The 22,883-nt window shown below is 39.5% G+C and overlaps 1 protein-coding gene across 6 annotated transcripts in view; it reads left to right on the plus strand.

Moving 5' to 3' along the window:
• MICAL3 (microtubule associated monooxygenase, calponin and LIM domain containing 3) overlaps window positions 1-22,883 on the plus strand; it is a 169,122-nt gene that overhangs the window by 70,931 nt on the left and 75,308 nt on the right. For 4 of the 6 annotated variants that reach the window (XM_027905518.1, XM_027905480.1, XM_027905490.1 and 1 more), the window contains exons 10-16: window positions 877-1,003; window positions 1,476-1,569; window positions 2,689-2,836; window positions 4,128-4,324; window positions 5,212-5,324; window positions 5,822-5,884; window positions 6,623-6,796. In XM_027905518.1, the coding sequence (XP_027761319.1) occupies window positions 877-1,003; window positions 1,476-1,569; window positions 2,689-2,836; window positions 4,128-4,324; window positions 5,212-5,324; window positions 5,822-5,884; window positions 6,623-6,796 (916 nt within the window). Of the gene's footprint in view, window positions 1-876; window positions 1,004-1,475; window positions 1,570-2,688; window positions 2,837-4,127; window positions 4,325-5,211; window positions 5,325-5,821; window positions 5,885-6,622; window positions 6,797-7,870; window positions 7,964-12,905; window positions 12,999-15,129; window positions 15,187-17,069; window positions 17,175-19,718; window positions 19,827-22,371; window positions 22,480-22,883 lie in introns of all 6 variants that reach the window. The other 2 variants (XM_027905499.1, XM_027905472.1) reach the window with 2 other exon arrangements.

The following is a 22,883-nucleotide window of genomic DNA, read 5'->3' on the forward strand; positions in this document are numbered from 1 at the left end:
TTTTCTTTTAAGGAAGCTATGATCTGCTTTTTTTCGTGTTCTCCTAAACTGGCCACTTTGCTTCATATAAGCCAAACAACATCTTGTGTTTCTTTGAAGTATTGAGTTCGTGATATTTTTATCATCTTTGGCTGAGTGCTGTTTTGGTGACTCAAGGTGATCTCTTAGAGATCAGAACTCAGGTAATTAAAAGATGTAGTAGCTAAAAGCAGCAGCTAGTACAGCCTGTTTCAAACTTAAGCAACTACACAATGCATACATAAAATTCTGTTAGTTTGAATTTAAAAAAAAAATAATGAGGATAATAATGTTGCGGTTAGGAACCCAACTTCCATCACCCTCCCATTAGCCATTTGCAGACAACAGTAAGGTCTTCCCTGAGCTTTCTCTTCTACATGCTGAACAAACCCACTTCCCTTGGCCTCTCCTCACAGGGCGAGTGCTCCAGTCCCCTTGGTAGCCCTATTCCTGAACCCCTCTGGTGTCTCAATGTCTTTACTGTACTGAGAACCCTTTCAATTATGCTTAGTGCACTGTTTCTTCCCTTCTTTTGTTTCCTGGAGCTCTATTAAATTGCAGATTTTAATATGCTTACCCTGACTCTTAGCTATGCAGTGTCTGAAGTGGTTAGATTCTAATTTGAATGTTTATCTCTTCAGAGTTTACTTATCTGTAGTATTAGTGATGCATCTCTTTAAAAAAAAAAAAAACCACAAAAAACCCCCAAAAAACCACAAGTAAAGAAAAAACCAAAACGCAAACCCAACCAAAACAAACAAAAAACCAAAACCACCACAAAACCTGAAACAAACAAACCAACCAAAACAAAACCCCAGACTTCTTTTTTTTTTTTTTTTTTTTTGTTATTTTCCCAAGGGAAAGCATTTATAGGCTGCTGCCTCAGACCACCCCTGAGAACGTGAGTAAAAACTTCAGCCATTACAGCATTGATCCTGCCACCCGGTATCCCAATATCAACGTCAACTTCCTGCGGCCACAGCAGGTAACTGCACAAATGGTGCTTCTGAGTGCTTGTAATCTGCGTTGTGTCTTTCCTCAGGTGGAACTGTGATAATGTTTTGGGGACAGATAGTGCCCTAATGTGTATGTAATGTGGAATCAGTAGACCTCTGTACTTCAACAAATTCCTGTTCAGGAATTTTTAATTTTGATAGTTGTAACCGTGCTGTAATAATACAGGAAATCTATAAATTTGTGTCTGTGTGTGTGCATGAGCATTTTCATTGTAATTATCTAGCCCAGCAGTGTGTCATTGCAATTTGGTATCCACTGAGCAGCAGCAGTCAGCTGGACTGTTCAGCACTGATGAGCTGATCCTTGCGCTTCTGCCTTCTGCTCCATAAGTGTACTTGTCTTCCTTCCTGTTATGGCTCCTTACTGTCCTCTGCCTGTTTCTGTATGGATCTGGGGGGCATGGCACGTTGGTCATTTGAAACTTCTTTGTGTCATTTTAGGTGCGGCACTTGTATAATACAGGAGACTTGAAAGACATTCACCTGGAAATAGAGAACTTTGTGAACTCCAGGACACCAAAGCTGACTCGAAATGGTAGGCCTGGCTGCTGTTCTATTCCTTTTGGTATTCTGGAGCTGGGTCAGTGCAAGAACTGTAGAACAGCAGAGCTGTAGAGTGTAATTTAATCAGTCTCTTGGTTTGGAAAATGTATCCAGTGATTGTTTTGACAACAATATGAGTTTCCAGTTTTTCAGGTTTCCATTAGCATGTAAATATATTTTTGTTTGCCTGATTTCCCTTGCTTTATAATGCTGTTAAATGTCTAAGCATATTTGCTTATAGAGGCATTTCTTTTCTCCTTTATCTATAATAATGTCCTTGCTTAGAGTGCAGAAGCCTAGACTGAATCTCTCTAACAGTAGACTCAGAATTCTTACAAACATAACAGAAGGTATTTCTTGTGCAGACTTTCACATTTGTGCTTTCCTTCTCTTAATCTCACTTTGCTTTATTTGCATTATTCTGAAAGCCTTGTGAGAAGCATTTCAGTATCTGTCTACTTGTCTCTGCCCTGAGGGGTATGTCAGACTTCTCCTTTTGCATGCCTTGCCTTGGATGCCCAGATAGTGTTTGGGGACTCTGAGTGACTCTTGCTGCTAAGCCTCCCTTTCACTGCTGAATAGCTGTGTAGTCTTCTGCTCTTTGCCCTGCAGCCACGTCCCTTTAGGCTGTAATCTCATCAGATCTTGCTGTAAGACAAGGTCAAAACAGGTCAGTACTTTTAAAGGAAAGTTTTCAAGGGAAAAGAAGTTACAGAAGTACATTTGTAGTTCTTTCACTAGAAATAGTATATCTGGGCTTTAGAGAGCATTGTGCTACTGTATCTCCTTTTGATCATACTTAACAAGCCTTTGCAGCTGTTTTTTATTTCCTGGGGCTCTTTTATGACGGGTAGGGTAAAACGTCTGGCAAGTTACAACTTAGGTAATTACTTTTTAGCAAATGAAAAATACTGTCTTGAATTTAAAATAGATATGTTAGTATTATTTCTTTTAAAGTAAGAATCCTGTCCTCTATTACCCATTGTAGAAGGAGCTTGTTTTTTACATTAGGGTTTTCCTTGTTGATTCGTAGGGTTTATGTTGTATTTTGAATTTGTGAAATGTTGTGCATTTCTATCTTAAAATGTGATTTTTTTTTTTCTTTTTACAGAGTCTGTAGCTCGCTCCAGTAAATTGCTCAGTTGGTGCCAGAGGCAGACTGATGGATATGCTGGTGTTAATGTGACTGATCTCACAATGTCGTGGAAAAGTGGCTTAGCTTTGTGTGCCATTATCCACAGATACCGTCCAGACTTAATGTGAGTAATTGGCTGCTTCCAATAACTGGGAAGGGCAGAACATTAGTGGTGTTTGAAACTAATAATGTGGAGATTGAGGCAATGCGTTTGTGACTTATGAAGAAATGGATTGAAATGAATTCAATTAAACTTGATAGAAACTAACATACAGTGATTCACTAGCAGAGTGGAAGGTCATGACAGCTTGATGAGTTTGAAGATAAATGTGTTGTCTTTTCCCCTTCTGGATGATTTGGCAGAATTGAGCTTCAAATTGGTACTGACTGGAAAGCATTATTGACTGACAGATTTTTGTTGTGTAAAGTGAGTGAGGAATAGTTCAAAGACTCAGTTAAATTTCTCATGAACAAGTATCCACACAGCCCTTTATAGACTTCCTGTTTAACAGTAACTCTTTTAAAAGGCTTTTTAGGCTGCTCTTTTTGGAAGTGGTGACCCACAGTCTAAATAGAGGGGTTGTTACTCCTTGTACACTGACGTGTGGCTTGGGTGAATGAGGGAGGTGTCCCCTTACATGACATATTGGGTAAAACAGTGCCCAGATTCTAAAATGGGAAAACACTGGCTAGAATAAGTAACAGTAGCAAAGACTCTGGTACTATAATTGAAATCTGAAATGTCTTCAACTTCCCAAAGGGACATTAGAGAAAGTAAATGCTAGAGCTCTATTTAAAGACAGAATCCAATGTAAAGCATGCTGAGAAATTGTGTGGTTATTCCATTCCATGTGCACTGAATTACTTCTGTGTTGGTGTACTTGAGTTAACCTGAGCTACTCTGTTTAATAGCCCTATGGCTTGTGGAGAGTTCAAATAGCTTTTAAAATGGTTTATATAATTCTCTACAAGCTATAGCTTTTTATATAGACTTTATATAGTCCTACAAGTTTTGGTAAAAGCCAGAAGGACTAAAATACAGATCAGTCAAGGAAAAAAAGAAGGCGCAAAAAGTAAAGACTTAATTTAGTTCCAAGAGCACAGAAGAATTTATGTGGGGGAAAACAGTACAAATTTCCAGCAATGGAGGAAGTGAAGATGCATTTCAGAGGATAATACTTCATAACAAAAAAAATCTGGGTTTGTAGGAAGAGGAAAAAAAAAAAAAGGGAAAAAGGATATATTTGAGCTAAAGTTCACTGTAATTAAGTAGCATGAACTTTACCACGTTGCTGGCAAATAAATTTGAGATTTTGATGAGAGGGGAAAAAAAAAAAAGGAAGTGAATCCCTGAGTTCTTTCAGAAGACTGGTTTCTACTTGATTCAGTGCATGGCCTCTTTCTGCCCTTTGCAGAGACTTTGATTCTTTGGATGAACATGATGTGGAAAAGAATAACCAACTGGCCTTTGACATCGCTGAAAAGGAGTTTGGAATATCTCCCATTATGACTGGAAAGGAAATGGCATCTGTTGGAGAGCCAGATAAGCTGTCGATGGTGATGTACCTCACACAGTTCTATGAGATGTTCAAAGACACCATCCCCTCTAGTGGTAAGGAGTTTGGGGCACTTCTGTCAGATTTAAAGAAAGCTTCAGGGTGAACGTGTGTGCTTCAGGTACCTTCATCCTGCTGCTGCACAAGCTATGCTGGTCACTCACTTGCTCTACATTACAAAAAGTTGACTTAACTTATTGGTGCTGATAAAGACCATGTTAGCAGCATCAGGAGCAAAAAAAGGATTTAATGCACAGCAATGTCCTTAAAAGTTCTAAACTCCCTTCAGCACTACTAGATAAGTTTTCTGCCTTCTTACCATTGTTAGGGGCTTATTTGTCTTAGCTAATGTGAAATACCTTGCTAGTAGTGGTTTAGTAGGTAATTTCAAAACACTGAGTTTTTTACCTGTTATTCACCTATGTGAATGCTGAGACTAACTTCAGGCCAAGAGGAACAAAATAGCTTTGATTAGAACTGAAATATATAATTGCCTAACCTAAATCAATAGGACCAACCTTTAAATATTAATAATGTTGTTATAGATCTTTCTTTATTACTGATGATTCTAGTTGGGGGAAAAGTGTGTTTTTAATAGCCTTTTAAAAATATGTCAGGTATTATTTCTAAAACTCTGGACTCTTTTTAAGAATACTGATGATCATGGTGCTCTTTAAATATAAAAGTAAATAGAGTAAACAAACACAGTATTTATTCTGGGTGGTTATAAACCCTGAAAGGAGAATTCATTTGGGCAAAATGAAAAAGAAGGGTAGCTGAAAAAGGTATTAATTATAGACATTACAATCATTTTGTACAGAGAATTTAAGGGAAAGACTGTTATGTTAAAAAAATTAGTGAGTCCTTCAGTTGTGTATTTAATAACAGCACCACAGAAGAAAACTTCTTGGCATTCCCTTGTCCTACCTGTTTTTCCTAACAGATACTCTGGACCTGAATGCAGAAGAAAAAGCCGCCCTGATTGCCAGTACCAAGTCACCCATCTCCTTCCTCAGCAAACTGGGACAAAGCATCTCTCGGAAACGCACTCCCAAGGTAACCACGGGCAGCCTTGGGAACACCTGTGTCTGTCAGGTTCCTGTCCAAGTATTGGTACTAAAAATACAGGTGTAAGTGTGCATCTGCTGTGTGTTTGCAAGCGACCACATGTTCACCAGCTCTTGGTATGGGACAATACATGACATTTTTAAATGACGTCCGTAAAATATGTGCTCTCAATTAGTGGTATATTTCAGTCTTAAAATCTTAGCCTTGTGGCTAAGATTTTGGGAGATATTTTGTGTTGGATCGTGACTGTTTGCTCAGTTTCCAACGAGTTGAAAGTGCTGTTGAATGTCCAGTTTGAAGGTAAGAATCCCCTAAGGAGTATGTAGGAAAAAATACCCCTTTTCTTGACCAAATGGACAATAAACCCAGAGAATTAAATAAGGTTTGCAAGGTAACTTAAGTGTGCTGATGATATTTATCTCAGCCCAGAAAGATGTGAGAGTCCTTATCTTTGCTTTTTTTTCCTTTATTCTTTCTGTTTTCAGGACAAAAAAGAAAAAGAACTGGATGGTGCAGGAAAGAGGAGAAAAACCAGCCAATCTGAGGATGTAAGTATTACAGTGAGGAAGGTGTCAGGGAGGAAAATACATGGTAGGTACCTTATTCCCGCTTCACTTCTTTCATTCCTTGTATCCAGTCCGGATTTATATAAGATTTTTTAGACAAGAATTAATTCTTCAGAGATTATGCATTGTCGTATCTTTAGTGCAAACATTTTGCTGATGCTTATGAAAGAATAGTACATAGCAAATGAAATGTGGCAGTTCCCTGATGGTTTTTTTAATAGCAGTTTGCTATGGTTTAATGAGGACATCAAGAATAAAACGTTCATTTAGTAAAGTCATGCCTTATTGTCAGAAGTTTCATGGACATTTAAACTTTAGCCTTGGTTAGTGCAGAAAACACGAGCATTTCCGGTATGCCCCATAAGGCAGCCTTTCAGATTAAATATTTGTAGCCAAATAGGTACAGGTGAGTTAAAATTCAGTGCTTTGAGTTTGTTGTTAGAAGGTTTGAAGACAGACCTTTGTTTTATGTCAAGGGATTCACAGGGGTGTTTCAGCTGTATTCTCTTTGGTAGGTAAGTGCATCAAATAGGATTGAAAAGATAAGTAAAGTTGAACAGAACATTTAAGGACACGCCAAAGGAAATTAAAATGTGAGCTTGCAAGTGCAGGCTATCAGATTTGTTATCTGCAATGTTAGAAACCCCTCACAGCAAAAGGGCAGAGGGGAAAAGACGACCCCATTGTATCTTGTTAAATTTTGACATCACTGCTTTTTAGGAGGACCTCCCACGGAGCTACAGAGAAGAAAGGCCCACACTGGTGAGTGCCCTGACAGAGAGGAGGATTGATGCTGCCATTGGGAATCAGAACAAAGTCAAGTCTATGGCAACCCAGCTACTGGCCAAGTTTGAAGAGAATGCGCCGGTGCCGTCCTCAAGCTTACGGAGACAGGTAGGAGATGGATAATAACACCGTTATTTTGGAATTTTGGAGGAAAATCAGGAATAGTAGCACGGATTCCTCAAGACTGGATGCTAGTGGTGCTTTTTTACTTCAAAGGCTCTTAAAGGAGAGTGAAGCTTACTCAAAAAGGTTTAAAATTTATGAGTGTGGGGTGAAGAACAACTTCCTAAGATAAGTTTATTTCTTTGTTATTGCCTATATTATGTTATGTGATCTATTTCACAAACATATTACCAGCAATTTAGTTTCTTTTATAACTACTATTGCTCTTTAAAAGCTTTCCAGGAATGTTCCCCTTTTACACAATTAAAGAACAATCATTCAATTTCTGATTTGAACATTTTCATATCAAGTTACATGTTTGTTCTTGTGATTAAGGCTTATACATGTATGTAAGTGCAGCAGATAAATACCTGGAAGTTTCTTGGCAATCAGGATATTTGTATCATTGCAAGTGGAGCTTGCAGGTTATTCAGGGTGGAATCTGAACTGCAACTGCACAGTAGTTGTCTTTGAAGTCTGTTTGAGTCACTTCAAGCTCCTGCTGGCAGTGCAGTGTCAGCAGTAGGGTTTAAGTGACAGAGTTCTTGCTCTGCTGCATAAATCCATCTTCACAGCTTATGCCAAGCTCTGTGCTGCCACGACCCCATTGTGAGTGGAACTTGACCTGGGCACTTTAAAGCCAGGTCAAGTTTGTCTATGCTACACTACCCATCAGCCTTGGTAGTGTGACATAATCTCAGAAAGGTGATGTCTATCCCACCTTTCACCAATCAAATGTTTCTTTAGCTGCTACACATTGGCTAGAATACTCAGCCAATGATTTGAAGAAACAGTGGAATTAAAGAGAAAGTCCAAAGTATGTTAAGTTCCCCATTTTTGGATGTTTTTTTTTTTCCTTTCTATGTTTTACTTGCTAAATGAATTCTCCTCTACCCTATTTTTTTTTCTTTGAATGTTTGTCTGTCTTACTCTGTATTCCATTCCTCTGGCTTTCTTTGAGTTTCCTTTACTATTTTATCTTTCCTCCTTGGTCCCATTTTCCCTACAACCTGCATGCAGCAACCTGTCCTGCCTTATCAAGAACGTGTTCACAACCAACCATCCAGCAGACGAGAGCAGGGCCGTCTTGCTCCCATACCCCAGTGGAAACAGGTAAAGAAACTGGTTCTAAGTACAATGCATTGCCTGCACCCAACTGTCACTGTCATGTTTTTAAACCAGTCCTTTTCCAGCACCTTGTCCAAGTCCATTATTTTAAATGACTTTCAGTGAATAAAGTTAACATCTCCCTTCAGTAATGATACATGGTTTCATGTTTCAGAAGGATTTAATCGAATTTTCCCTACCCTCTTATGATAGTTTCAACTTACCAAGGTTTCAGTGGATTGCTACAGCAGAAATTTTTGCTACAGGATTCTAGATTCTTCTATCAGAAAGAAAGAAAGAAAACATGCATGCAATTTTGGCAACCCATGAGGTAAAAGGTGTCATACCATCTATGATTTAAAAGCTCTTCCTTGGTATAACTAGTAAAATTGGTTATCAGTTTTGCTATTCATATGCTAAATCTTATGTGTTCTGTACTGGCAGGAGACTTGACTCTGGTTTCCCTTTGTTTTATGACAGATGTAGCTTTCCTTGCCAACTTCTCACCCTCATTGCATTGCAGATTCCCATCTTACTGTGAGTTCAGTAAATTTCAGGTTTTCTGCCATAGAGGTTTTCAGAATAGGGATCATCAGCAGGTATCAAATTTTATTTTCTCTCCCTTGTTTTGGCTCACTGTCATTACTGGTGTTTTTCTTTCAGCCATGGACTTTCCAAAGTTAAGGCTTGTGACAGATGATCTTTTTAGGCAGATAGGGATACTTATCTCACTGACTTCCTCTGCTTCCACTGTTTCTCTGTGCAAGTGGCCTCCTCATGTTTCTCAGAGTGCTGAGAGGTATTTTTGAGGCAGCCATAATTTGGAGAAATATCTGCTTCTTTCTGACTGTAGTTTAATCATAGCATACTTTGGAGTCAAGAGGAGGAAGGTACCACTGGGTTTAGAAATCCACTGTTCTGCATGAATATGGATTCACTGTGATCTTCATGTCTGAGGTGTATTCTACACAATTAATGCTGTATGTCATGACTGGTGCCATGATCTAGAAGGTTTCTCTCCAAGGAAGAAGACGTAAACCAGGGGAATTATTTTCAGTAGAACTGTCAAGATGTTTTCATTTCCTGACTCGGTGTTTTTCTTCTACTTTCTGTTTCATCAAAATCTTCTTTATAGGCTCCTGAGCACTTTCAGATGAATGCGTTTCATCCATGATTGAGGAAAACTTAATTTTTTAAGGATACTTACCAAGTAAAAGGGAAAAAGAAAAAAAAAAAAGATACCAAAAAGCTGTACAATGTGAAGTCAATTGATGAGCACTGCTTATGTTACCTCCCAGAAAAAGGAAGACTGGATTGCTCTGGTTGTCTCTCTCTGTTCAAGCAAATGAAGTTTTGTGTTTTAGCATTTGGAAAATATCACATTTGAGCAGTCTTGAGGTTCCTATTTGAACCTGCCTATTGAAACTTTATGAAGGCTTTATAATTAAGCCCTTATAGTGAAACAGAAGTTCTTACTGTCATCCTTCTGTAGTTGGTTAGAAAAAAAGGATGAACTTCTGCTTCCTGCTTTTAATAGGATTTTCTCCTCACCAGAGAGCAGTTTGTTGTTGCTGTGTTTGTTGTTTTTACCTGCACTACACAATTTAAAAATAAAAAAGACAAAACAAAAGGAAGAAAAAATCCTTCTGCTCTCCTTCAACATTGATAGCATCTCTGAATAGGCAACAATGTAGGGCATGTCTTTAAAAATCTTTTTGTAGCAGTTTCCTTTCAGAGGAATTCAATTATTTTGTTCAACACTGGCAGTGATTGCCATGTGTGGATGATTTCCCTCTCAAGATTACACACAGAGAAGATCTTTCCTTCATATGCTTCACTGCATCAAAAGAAGATGGTTGATTCTTGGGTCCAGATTTCAGGCTGAATTTGCAGTGTTTTTGAACTGGAGAAGTGTAAAACTGAATCTCAAGGATGCAAAATCTGCAGGATGTAGTAGGACCAAACCCCAACCGACAGAGTCCTTGTTCCAAAGGTGCTCACCTGGGGAAGTGAAGAACATTGGTTGCCTTCAATCAGAAGCCATGGACACGTATAGAACCATTTATTCTTGACTGACCAGAGATCAACTGAGGTGGAAAGCCATCCATGGAGCCAAGCAGCCAGCTTTGCCAAGCTTGGACAGCAGTCCATCCTGCAGGAAGTTGCTGCTGGAGCAGCCCCTCGGCTGGTTGCTGAGACTCCTAATTGTGCTTGTGGGCCTGCACCTCTTGATGGTACTGGACTGGCTTTCTGCAGTGACATTGGGCATTTAAAAGCTGGCCTTAAAGCTATTTCCTGGGCTACAGACTGCCAGCGGGGGGGGGGTTGGTGCTGGGTACCAGTGCATGTCGCTGGATGTGCTGTACAGGATTAGTACTGCTCCTGACAAGTTCTTTAGGAGGATGTACGTTTGCTAGAAAGAGCTGTTCTTGATGCTACAGGAAAGCTGTTTCTCTTGTTTGGCACAGATGTTGAGTTCGTGAGCAGAAACTTCTGTTACTGACTGCATGTAAGATGGAGCAAATGCTTTCTACTAAAGAGTGCTTTGAAGAGGAGCAAAGCAGTTCCTAAGGGGACAAAGGGGGATGTGTTACTGAGGGAAACCAGAGGTTGCCTGATATTCTTACGGCATGAAGTTGAGATACCTCTCTGTGTCTTGTATAGGTGGGGTAGGGGTGGTTGCTACAACAGAATTCCTAGAAGGAGTGGCATCCTGGCAGAATCTGCTCTGAAGCAGTTTTTGCTTTCATCACAAGACTTTAATGGTGTCTCTCTTGGAAAGGCTAAAGAGCAAGTGGGTTAAAAACCTCACCAGTCTGTTCCTCAGCGTTTAGTGTGGCCTGCATTCCTTGTGAATTGGATTATAAAGTTTGATTTATTGAGCTCCACTTTGAGAATGTTGGCCTATGTTGTCAAAATTCAGTTCTTGCTCCTATGAGCACCTCAGCAGTAGCTACTAATGCATGAAGATACTGTGAAGTGAATGTGCACAGTGGAAATGTGTGTAATTTTCTTATATGATGGTAAAGAAAAAAGTGATTTTCTTATGTGATGGTAATGTCTCCTAAAAGGGCTGGGTTGTATTTCATGGTGTGGAGGTCAATCTCCTCAAAGGAATGCCTTCTTGTATGAGATCATGTTCTATTGCTTTCTGAGCCATTTTGGCTGCTTTTGGGCAATAGCATCTCATCAGGGATCATGAAGGCATAGAAAGCCATATGGTCTATCCAGAAGAGGATGTGACTGGGCATAGTGCTGGAGACAAACCTTTTAAATTGAATTTCGTGCTGGACTTCCAGACTCTCAGCTTATGACCTTCAGCAGTTTCCTCCTGTAGTTTAATAGGTCTCCTGCAGCAACTTTTGTGTGTAATACATAAGCTTAAATCACTAATGTGTAGAAAGATGCTTGTAAGATGGAGATCCCATGTCCTTCGGTGCACATCTTTTCTGCCTTTGGAGATCTGATGATTGTTCTTTTGAGATGATTCTCTAAAGTGTGATAAAGGGCAGTATTACAAACTTTTCAGTAATTTTGTTGGAACTGTGTTTCTTGAAGATATGCCATGACTGAGATGACCACAGACAGCAAGAGCTGAAATCTCAACAGAAGAGGACTTGCAAGACCAATGATTTCTGCAAATACTGCTTTTTAAACTAAGATTTCTTATTTAAATCTGTTGGTATATTTTCCTCTTTCTCATAGTCATCCTTGTCTTTGCATGCTCAGAAATACATCCTTCTGGAGGACTGAACACGTTCCTCATATACCTATACAGTGTTATATTCTGAGGTCTGCCTTGGAAAAACAAGCAAGTTTGTGAAAATTTTGCCATTTGAAATGCAAACCTGGCCATGGTCAGATGAAAATCCATGAGCATCTCTGTGATTGAGAATGTTTACCATCCTTTCAGCTAGCAATCAGTGACTTCATAGATGAACCTTTTGAAACAACATATGAATATTCTTCATCCCCTTCAGTGCAAAGTCATATGTTTTAGTTTAAGCTGCTTGTAGCATCTGTTTGAAATAGAAGAACTGATTATTTATTTACTTGTTTTGCTGAAAGGGAAGAGAACACCCAAACAGATGTTAGTGCCAGCTCAGCTGCAAGGGCAGTAATGAACATCTGTAATTCCTTTAAACCGCGTGCAGTTTCTTTGGAGACTCATCTAACAGTGGCTTTGGGGACACAATGTTTAGTTTTTCACAGTGCAACCATTTCCAGATATGCTCTGGTGAGAACTCAGAAGAAAAGGAAATATCAGGCAGAAGACACATTAATAAACAAGAAGTGTGGAGAAAAGACTGTACATAGTAAGGAGGGACAGCACTAGAAGGGCATGAAATTGAGGACTTGTATGTGCAATTGTGTAATATTCAGACTATTAGATACAGCTACATTTTGGCTACAAAGCAGCTGTATTTCTGTTCTGCTACAATGTAGTACAGCTTAACTTTAAAAATGGTTTAATATCTGCAAGGTTAAGAAGAGGGATCTGAAGCCGAGGACAGAACGCTGTGACTTGAATTGTATTACTAATGAATGGCAAGCAAGAGTATTTAGGTCAACGGGATGGATATTTTTAAACATTGCAAGGCACAACAATAAGTAATTTTCCATGAAGCAAAGAGAGCAGTCCAGCTGTGCTATGGAGAGTTCCGAGTTTTGCCTTTCACTGGTTGTAAGACCTTGAGTCAGAAGCTGTTGGTTTAATTGATTGATATAAGTCTGTGTTTTTGACTGTGATCATGTGGCTCTGGGTAAAAATCTTAGGTCTCTCAGCTTCAGATAAACGGTGACTTTTGGTCATTCGTGAGAGGTGTGAGCTTAGGGTCACAGTCACTCAGTTCATGCATTCTGGCCTGTCTCACCAAACCAGAGGTAATGTTATCTCCTTTATACCATTATTATGAATTTTTTTTTTCTTTTTCTGTTTTAAAAAAAGATGAGGCATAAGGAACGTTCTCGGACCTGCCCCAAAAAAGTGATCATGCTCTCTTCCACTCCATCTTCCTCTCCACCGTATCCCAGGCAGCAGGTGATTCCCTCTGCATGCTCTGTCCCTTTCTCTTCATTGCTGCTTGTACAAGTGACTAGATCAGTTACCAGATACCTCATTTACAAATAGATTTCCAGTTTTCTTTTTTTCAGATGCTGATAGGGCTTTCTCAGCCTCTTTGGTTAGGAACACAGGGCAGCATTATCACTGGAAGCAGAGAGAGGCTCCACTGGAGACTCAGATTTTGCTGTAGGCCAATTTTTAATTACAGTAGCCTTTCTTAGTGTTGAAATACAGTGAAGTAGAAATGTTTGGAGTAATGAAAGGAAAGAAAATGAAACTTTGCTCCATCTCCACTCTTCATTTAAATTTTCAGCTGAAAGTTTGCCCTTGTATCCACAAAACTTTTTTAGGATTACTTGTATGAAGTGCTTTTTTGGGGTATTGTAGTGACCTGCACATGTCCACTGTGGTCCTTTTAATTCCCCCACACTCAGACTGTTGTCTCACAAGAGTTTGTGTTCAGTCTGTCTGACTTTGAACCTGGAGCAATGTTTGCTGTTTTGAACACAGTGCATAAGCATGCATCCACATATTTGTGCACGTATATTTGTTGTCCTACTCAAATATTATCTGAAATCCTTCAATATTTGTGTCTTATTGTATGTTGTCATTGTGCTTCTTTGAGTGGTATCCCTTTTCTTTAAGTTTGTTTCCTTTTCCTACTACCATAATAAAATCCACTCCTTTCTGATCAATTCTGAACTAATATTGAAATCATAAAGTGGCAGATGAAGTTCCATTACTTCATGTAAGGATTGTACAAATGAATTTCCCCATAGATGGAGCATGTTTCTTTGCTGAACACTTGTATGCCCATCAACTCTGTAAAGGCAAGTTTCTCTCTTTGGCATAAACTTTGACTTATTGCTGTGATTTCTCAGAGTAATTACATGTTGCTCTTTATCTGGTCTGATTATTGTCAACCTCCAGAACACACGTTCTTTGCTGCCTCTATGATCTGCATCTGCACAATAGGTCAGATCTGCTTACTGATCCCATTGGAACCTGTCCTAACAAAAAAGGTGGTTGGTTTTCTGCCACACTGTGGACAGCAAATGATGCAAGGAAGGATAATGGGAAGGGATATCTAGGTAGAACGGGTGGGGAAATCCCCTTTCATGAGCAAAACCTGGATTTCAACTGGAGAGTAGCATTATCAGGTGATGTCCATAGCTGGCTGCCTTCCTCTTGTCAAAATCCTTTGAGAGCTTTGTGGGATATATTTTATGACAGAAGAAGGGTTTTCCCCAAGCTTACAAAGAGAGAAATAAAGGCAGTTAAATGCTGAGTTTTGTTTTCTAATCTATAGCATGGGATTCATTTTCTGTATAGAGAAATTTGCTTTCAGTCACTAAGGATCCGGGAGCTCTGTATTTTTCTTCCCTTGCCTCTCCAAGCATTTGTTTGTCCTGTGTCTTTTTGGTTGCCTAGTTCAGTCATGAGAGCCAGCTACTGCTGGGTTCAGCTGTGCTTTTGTCATTTTCTATGTTGTGTCCTGTAGACATTTTTATTTTTGCCTGCTCAAAGAAATAATTAAAAGAAAAAAAATCAGTCTTCCTTCTTTTAACTCCGAGGAATTTTTACCCTCTGTGCTGCAGAACTGTTAGATGCAGTTGAGTAGTCTACTTTTGGAGACATTCTTTTTTCCTTAGGAATGATTTCTTTTTCTGAAATTATCTTGGCTCAAGCCTCATAGCAAGTCAGACAGATCTGTGTCCTTGTTACACTGATGTCTTTTAAAACCTGTACCTCTGCACTTCTAATGCATTCATTTTGCCACTTCTTTTAAACTCTTCATTTCCTTCCTTTGAACTAACTTCACAGTATGAGTTATATTGAGCATCTTTCATTCTTTATTGTACTAATTTCATTACATTGTGTTTCTGTATTGTTGTTTACTGACCTCATATGAATATATACTTTTAAAAAAAATTTCTCTACAGGAGCCAACTTGTTATTGCCAGGTTTCGAATATACTTAATGAACTGTTCTGCTATTGTTATGACCTCTCTTCTACCTGCATCTTAAAGAAAAAATCAAATGAAATGTGTTTTGGTTAGGAAGTTGGTCTGTGATTGTTTTTAAGCTCCTAATTTGTTGCCTGCAGAGATTCAGAGAATCTGGTGCCGGCTATCCCGGGGAGCGGAGTCCCAGACAGGAAAGGGTAAAGAGCATGAACAAATGGCATGGGCACTGATGACACAAAGCTGTGGTGGATGTGTGCAGTGATGACACAAAGCTGTGGTGGATGTGTGCAATACAGAGAGCAAATAAACTGGGTAGTGAAACACACTTATCCTAATGCTGCTGTTAACACGCTGGAACTGCTGAGAGTCAATCAGGAGTGATCCTTTCTGTGTGATACCCACGTAAATGCATAACAAGCGTTCATCAACAGTGTGCTATATGCTTTTATTTTGCCTTAGATCTAGCACTTAAGCTCTTCTCATTCTCCTTTTCCTCTTACACCTCTTTAGTGGAGTATGCTGTGGCTGAAGCAGAACAAGGAGAGTTATGTTTTGTGCTAATTCATGCGAACATGGTTGCATTGTTTTCACTGCTTGCTTTCTGGATGGTTAAACAACTGGCATTCCATCTTGCCTCCTACAGGCCAAAGTAAAAGGAAAAATGATGAGGCATTATTTAGTATAGAGACTTTGAAGCCTTCTTAACAATGAAATATTCAACAGTCTGTCTGAATGGCTCAGTATTATACAGAAGCATGGGAAAAGAAAGGATGAGCACTCAAAAGGATCGGTTGATGTGAATTCATATTGACAAATTAATTGACATTCCAGTAAAGGCTTTGAATGAATTAAGTCATAAGTGGTAGCCAGCAATAAAACCGTTGCAACTTCCAGAATGTGTTCTAACAAAAGCCTCTTGTGGGCCGAATGTTTTCTGACAGGCAGTAGAAAATGAATACGCGTGTCTGCAGCGACACAGAAGCCCACAGCTTTATAATAGGCCCTAGTTTTATTGAAAATGATCTAGGAGGAAGGAGTAGGTGGAACTGAAGGCAGCTTGAAAGTAGAGAGTATTATTAATGCATCTGAATGGGAAAAGTGTTTCTCGTAAACTGGGTGTGAACCCAATTTTCTGTTGTGCATTAGAAGACAATAAAGAACATAGAGCAATACCCTGACATTCTTGGCAGATCGGGCCTGAGGTTTCTTGATGCACGTGTTTGTAGCTCCTGGTCCATTTGCTTTTGTACTCTACAAACAAATTAGCTGAAGTCTGTGTGATACTGCAAGTGATACTGCTGTGTTATACAGCAGGCCACAAGCCAGGTCTTTTTTCCGTGTCACCAAGTGCACCACGCAACGGTTTAGGAAGATTGATATGAAAGACCAGAATAGCAGAGGTGTCAAATATTGTGCCTGGGGTGCGTTGTCATGGTAGTGCAGTAAGAACAAGTAGGACAGTGAAGTTGCATAAGTAAAACTGGCAGCTTCTGTATTTGGTTTTGCTGTTCTTAGCTTCAACAAGCCAGACTCATTAAAACATCCTCTCTTTAATATGTTGAGCATTCACTTTGCATATTCCACCATCTTTAGGAAATAATTAATTCTTTATGAGAACTGAAGGACATTACGCTAAAAATATGTGAGTCTGTGCACAAGGTCTGAGAAACAAATAAGTACGAGTTTAGATATTTAAAGGAGATCCTTGACAATGGAGAACTGTGGGGAAATAAACTGACAAATAAGCTCCTCTGTGCATGATAAAGCCACATTTTTAAGTTATTTTTTGATGGTAATGCCAGAGAGAGAGGCTATGCACTTGTTTGGTTTTGGCTGCGGCAGATCCTAGTGGGAGGGTTGTGAATAATAACTAAATCTGCTGTTTTTTCTTGCCCTTGGTCGAAATGTAGCACTTCATTAGGACAGTGGACACTGGGAAAAAGTCTTCACATGAGAGCTCTTCTTGCTGTTCTGCATGTGAATGTCATACCTTTTGGCTGGCATTTTGGTGTCTCTTCCTTTTGGACCTTTCTTGTGCTGGTTTGTTTACTTCCTCCCTCCCTCCTTCCTCGTCTCACAGAGATCTCCTCGTTTATTTTCTGGCGACCAAGTGCCTGAGAATGTTGAGCAAAGGGCATGTCAGCTGGCTGCCCTCCTGGAGTCCAGACGTGCAGTGAGGCATCAGGTGACGACAGCCCTGCCTATCTGGTGTCCTGTGTCAGTGCGGGATTCTGGGTACAGGTGAAATCTGGGGTCACAGAGGAAAAATTCACCAAAATACAATGACCACTGCTCTACAGTTCATGTGGTTAAAACCACGGTCGAGTCTATTTTGTGTAGTGTTTTCATCTGACTTGCCAATTCTTAGCTGTCTCCTTGCTTGATGAGTGACAGTGTTTCTGTTCCTCAGAACACAGTATGAAAAATAAAGTAAAAAGCAGCCTCTAAACTTCAGCATGTAGATGCTGAAAACCAGCCGGGCTCCACATCAAATCATCTCACAGTGGTCGTTTACCAGTCAGTTGCTCACAGATTAACTTGCTTCTGGAAGCAAGAACATTCACATTTTCCAAGCATTATTCCTGGCTCTGAAGTACTAGTTTTGTGTCCATACTTCCTGCACAGTTATTCCAATGGTAGAGCTGGCAGCTTGTGTGGGTTTCCAGTGTACTCTTCTGTTTTGTTTTGGTTTTGTGCTTAATTTTCTCTCCAGTGTGTTGTCTTTGGGATGTGGGAGCATGCCAGTTTGAACTGGGGTTCTTTAGTTGCTTCCCCTATCTCTGTTTTCAGTTACCTTCAGCAGCATTTGGCAAACTGCAGAGTGCTTTTGGAAAACACCATCTACAAAAGTTTTGTTTTGTTTTGTTTTTTTAATTTTCCATAACTTATTGTTTTGAATTAACCATCTAAAATCAAACTGTCTTCATGAACTGGAGCGTAAATAGTCCCAGAATGTTTGATGGTAGGCACAACTTTTTCCAAGCCATACTGAAAGGAAATTTATAACCTCTAGGTCACTTTTCATTGCTTTTTTTTTTTTTTTTTTTTTTTGGGGGGGGGGGTGCCATCTTTACTGACAATTAAAGCCAGTGAAGCTGTTTTCTAGGAAGGAACAGTGAACCTTTGGCTAGATTTATGATTTGGGGACATAGAACAAGCTATGAAAGACTGAATAAGAAGCCTAGTTTAAACACAGTGGCACCTATTTCTTAATAAGTGACACAACTGAAGATCTCGGGCATGATCCACAATGCTCGTGTGCATTTTCTTATGCAGTTGAAATGATTATACAGAAATGAAGATCTAGACCAAAACATCTTGCTTCTGCCTTTTGTGTTGCTCTCTGGCAATTTTAAGCTCCTCTTGAGGGTGCAAAAGATGAAGATCACTGCAGTGCAAAGGTAGAAATTATTTTTGAGATTGCCTAGTGTCTGTTTGGTGCAGAATTGAAAAGGAGAGAAAATGGAGGGGGAGACAGAGAACACAAAGTAGAGGAAAGCATAAAGTGGATAGGGCAGAGAGGAAAAAGAGGAAACAGATGTTGGAACAGTGCAAGCAATGATGGACTGTGATGTGGGATTTAAGGGAAGAAAACAAGAAAAATAATTCGGTAAGAGAAATACAGCTAGAAACGCAAGACATTTTCCGAGAAGAAATTTGATTAAATGTTGATGAACTTAAGTACGAAAAGTTTGGGTATTAACAATTATATTTCTTTAAACTGGGGAAACTGTGAAAACCAAGCTCTTTTGCATTTTGTCCAGTAAATTTAATCTTGAGGTTAGCCTATCTTAAGTGGCTAGAAGTAGCTATTTTCATGGGTCATGCAGTTACATGACATTTATTTTTCCTTTTTATTACTAAAACCATAATTTTATTTTCAAAGAGAGTAAATTACTTGAAATTTGCATACTTTTTATTTCCAGACTATAATTTTTAGAAATGTTTGGTTTCTACCAGTACTGCTGTTTGCCTGATACTTCCAGATTTTGGTTTTTTCACATATATGTGACATATTTCTTGTGAGAGGGGCATAATAATCCATAGAGATAATGACAAGGGTATACTGAAAGACCAAATTTTGGGTTCTTCTGTGAAGAACCAGTTTCAGAAGGATGCAGATTCTCAGATTGTGATTTATTCTTTGCCATTTGATAAGCAAGAGCAGCAGATTATTTTGTATTGATTTATTCTTTTTTTGTATGATTTTTCTAATCTGCTTACAGTAGATTTAGGGTTGGAAATTTGCTGCTAATAACAGGAAATACATGCAAACTAAATTCTTTCTATTCCACCCCCGAGGAGAGCAGGCGTTTGGTTTATACAGTTAAAATATAGAAGAGGTCTCACGTGGCCTGAAAGATGATCTTGGTGCCTTGGGCCAGTAATAGAGAACGATGGGAGATACAGAAGGAGCAGAGGAAATTGATTTGGAATCTTTGCCAGTGGCTTAGTTGGTTGGGTAACAGGAGATTGGACATCTGTGGAAGTAGGTAACTGCTTCCAAATGGTCCTAAATAACTTAAAATGTAATAAAAAGCAAATTAAGAATTACTTGCTCTGCCTCACTAGGGAGAAAGTGAAGATACACTGGATATTCTTCTACAAGAAACTTTAAGAAGTTGTTCTTGATGGTGACCAGAAAGGCATGAGTGGTTTTTTTATTATTTTCTCTTCTCTTCCCTCTATAGCCACGTGTGATTGTTTTGACTTTCATTTTATTTTTTAGCCTGAGACTGAACCGTCTCGCCGATTCTTTGTTGACCAGTGGGAGCTCTCCCTTAGCCTCCGCTCTTCCAATCGCCCTTCCTCACCTTCATCCGACTCCCTCCGACAGGTAGCCTTGGCCTGAGCGTTGCCAGGTGCATCCAACTGTGTTTGCTTGCCGAGGACACGCCACGAGAGATGACCAGGCTTGCAATGCTTCACCTGCAGAACACGATATCTGTGCATAGCCATGCACACACGAGAACCCACAGGCAGCCTGTGCCTGGCGCAGCTCGGTTCTTGTCAGCCATAGAGCAGTTTGAAGCTAAATATGTTTAACATTTCGTGTAAATGAAAGAAGCTTTTGGTACGTCTCGCTCTCAAAGCAGGGTTTTTTGAGCTCCTCTGGCTTGGCAGTAAAGCTTTCTGGTTTTGTTGGCTGCTTTTGTTGAGGTTTTGGGCCAAAGGGCAGAATGTGTTTGTGGATTTATGTTTAATGGACAGTATGAAACAAAAAGTACTTTGGCTTTCTGAAAAGCCACTGAGAATTTGAATTAGTTGCAGTTATCATACATGAACAGCAGGAACTTGACTTGACCTAAACTGGAGTGGGTTCTTAACCTGCTCTTGAAAATGCTGCAGAATGTTATCTGTCTTGAAGGCTTTTGACCATGGGAAGAAAGATAAAATGCTTCATTTAAGACCCATTATTAGACAGGGTGTGATATGTAGGAAAAAAAAGCAAGATAAATCAGAAACACACGACCCCAAATGAAAAACTCAGCAACTAAATTTCTCACTCCAGATAGCCCAAGGTGTTGGGAGTGAATATTAACATATTCACTTTGTAAGCACGGTGCCTCATACGTGGTGGTAGAAACTTAAAGATTCTGAAGGATCTGCATTTAAGGTTGAATTAAGGTTTCAGATCAAAACTTGAGCAGAGGAAACCTGATTCAGCTAAAAACATTTTTCCCATGGTAATGCTTGATCTAACTTTTCTTAAAAGTTAAAGAACCTCAAAGGTTTCTAGTCCTTTAGAGGAAAATGAAAACTCTCGGTCAAATTTACTGTGATTACCAGTTAAAGACCAACGCTGAAGGAAATATTACAAGTGAGCACCATTTTAAATGCAATACTTGACAAGATTCAGTATTTGTCATGGAAAGGAAACTCTGCATTTATGTGTGCACACACTGCCTGAGGAAGACTATGGAACCTGGAAAGTTTTGAAAGACAAATAATTTATTTCTTGCAAATACTGCAAGTGCTCTGCATTTTGGAATGGAATCGGTAGACAGGTGCAAGTTCTTTCTGGGTAGAAATAAACCCTCAGTGACAGAGAGCTTAAGGAATTAGAACTGTAGTTACAGCAGAAGTAATCTCTGGCTGAGCACTCCATTTTCCAAGTCTCTTTCCCCAAAGAAATACCCATTGCATGGCAAGATTCAGTTTTTGTGATGCTTCCTGCTGTTCTCATGTCTGAACGTGTGAAGGTCTTAAACATTCCTGAAAGGCTAATAACCACACCTATTAAATTGGCTATTAGTTGTGGGAAATAATTAGTGTGCTTCAAGCAAGTTGTGCTGTACAAGTAAAGGGGGGTTCGAGATACAACTATACTCCTTTTATTATCCTTGGTATTTTACACTTGCTAGAAGCTGGAGTGTCACTCTGATCCTGTGTTAGCTGAGTCTCCAACTAGAAACATTAATTTCCTAGTCTGGAAAAGGAAAGTTGCTTAGCGTGCTCCTTCCTGCTCGGAGTGAAGTGCGTGGTGTTTGCAGTGTGACTGAGCTAACATGGATGTAACCACATCATTTTCTTAACCGTGTCATTATTGCCAACGGGTTTGTTTCCTGTGAAAAACACTTCCTCCGCTCCTGCAGTGATTGAACTTGGCTTGCAGACACTCATTTTGTACCATCTAAGGTAACAGCCAACTTGCCTAGATTCCTTGGAATACTGGAGGGGTTTAGGTATCCAAAGTTACGCAGTCAGTCAGTACCCATGATGGAGAAAAGCCAGGTCATAAAGCCATGTTCACAGCTGAACAAGTACGTGTTCCAGATGTATGCAGGTATGGCTTTAATGCACTGGATGAGGCTCTTCATCTTTTTCCTAAAAACCTCTGTGTATTTTTAGCATTGGAAGAATTAATGGTTTTGAATCCCTGTGAGTTCCTTAGTTAAGGACTGCTCTGTGAATGCTCTGTAAATGAATTCTTCCCAGTTGCTAAGCAATCAGTGTGACATGTTTTCTAAAAGATCTTTGTTTCTGATGCCAATTTTACCTGGAACCTAAAATCTCAACCTATATTTAGTCTCATCTTTTAGGAGTGTCTATTCTCAGGTTTCTAGGTGCAAAATACCCTACAAGTGAAAACACGACCTGCTCCCTTCATCATCGTAGTATTTCTGGAACGCTTAGATAATTGCAAAATGCGGGTCTCCCTGTCCGTTCTTACAGGTGATCCTGGACTGGACTGGTGGTTTCTGATGACACTGGCTTTGCTATTACTACTTGTCACTTCATGTTGTCCACTGTCTTGGCATGATTTGACCTCTCTGCACCTTTTCACCACCTAACCTATCATCATTTTAGTTATTTTTTTTTAATTTGATTTCTTTTTTCTTTTCCCACTTCACTATTGTTTTATCCAACCCATCTGGTAGAAGTACATAAAGATGTACACAGGCGGAGTGAGCTCATTGGCTGAGCAGATAGCCAATCAGCTTCAAAGGAAAGAGCAACCCAAAACCCTTCTAGACAAGAAGGAACTGGTAAGACGATGTGCCGAAGGTGATGTGTGTTTGTGATTAGATGTCCTGTAGATATGAAGTGTTGTGAGTGTCCAGTTATTCAACCACTGATGGAATCTGTCGTAGCTTTGTGAAAGACTTTGTTTCCCTTTCTCCATCCACCCTCACTCTTGTCCTCATTTTCTTTGCCAAATATTTTAATCTAATCTCAGCATCCAAGGATTGAGCATAATTAGTTGAGAAACTGTCCATAATACTTTTGCTTACTTCTGCTGCATTCTGGAGGAAATACTGATTTTGATAATGTAGGTCCAAGAATTGCTGGTTTGAAGGTTTTCTGATGGTTTTGGCTTTTCATCATATGCCTCCTAAAATGATTTATTTCAAGGTCATCATTAATAGTACCAGTGTCCACCTATCTACCC

Source organism: Empidonax traillii, unplaced genomic scaffold, assembly GCF_003031625.1.
Source record: "Empidonax traillii isolate 1590-97213 ecotype Southwest subspecies unplaced genomic scaffold, ASM303162v1 scaffold25:size3598162, whole genome shotgun sequence".
Taxonomy (NCBI): Eukaryota; Metazoa; Chordata; class Aves; order Passeriformes; family Tyrannidae; genus Empidonax; species Empidonax traillii.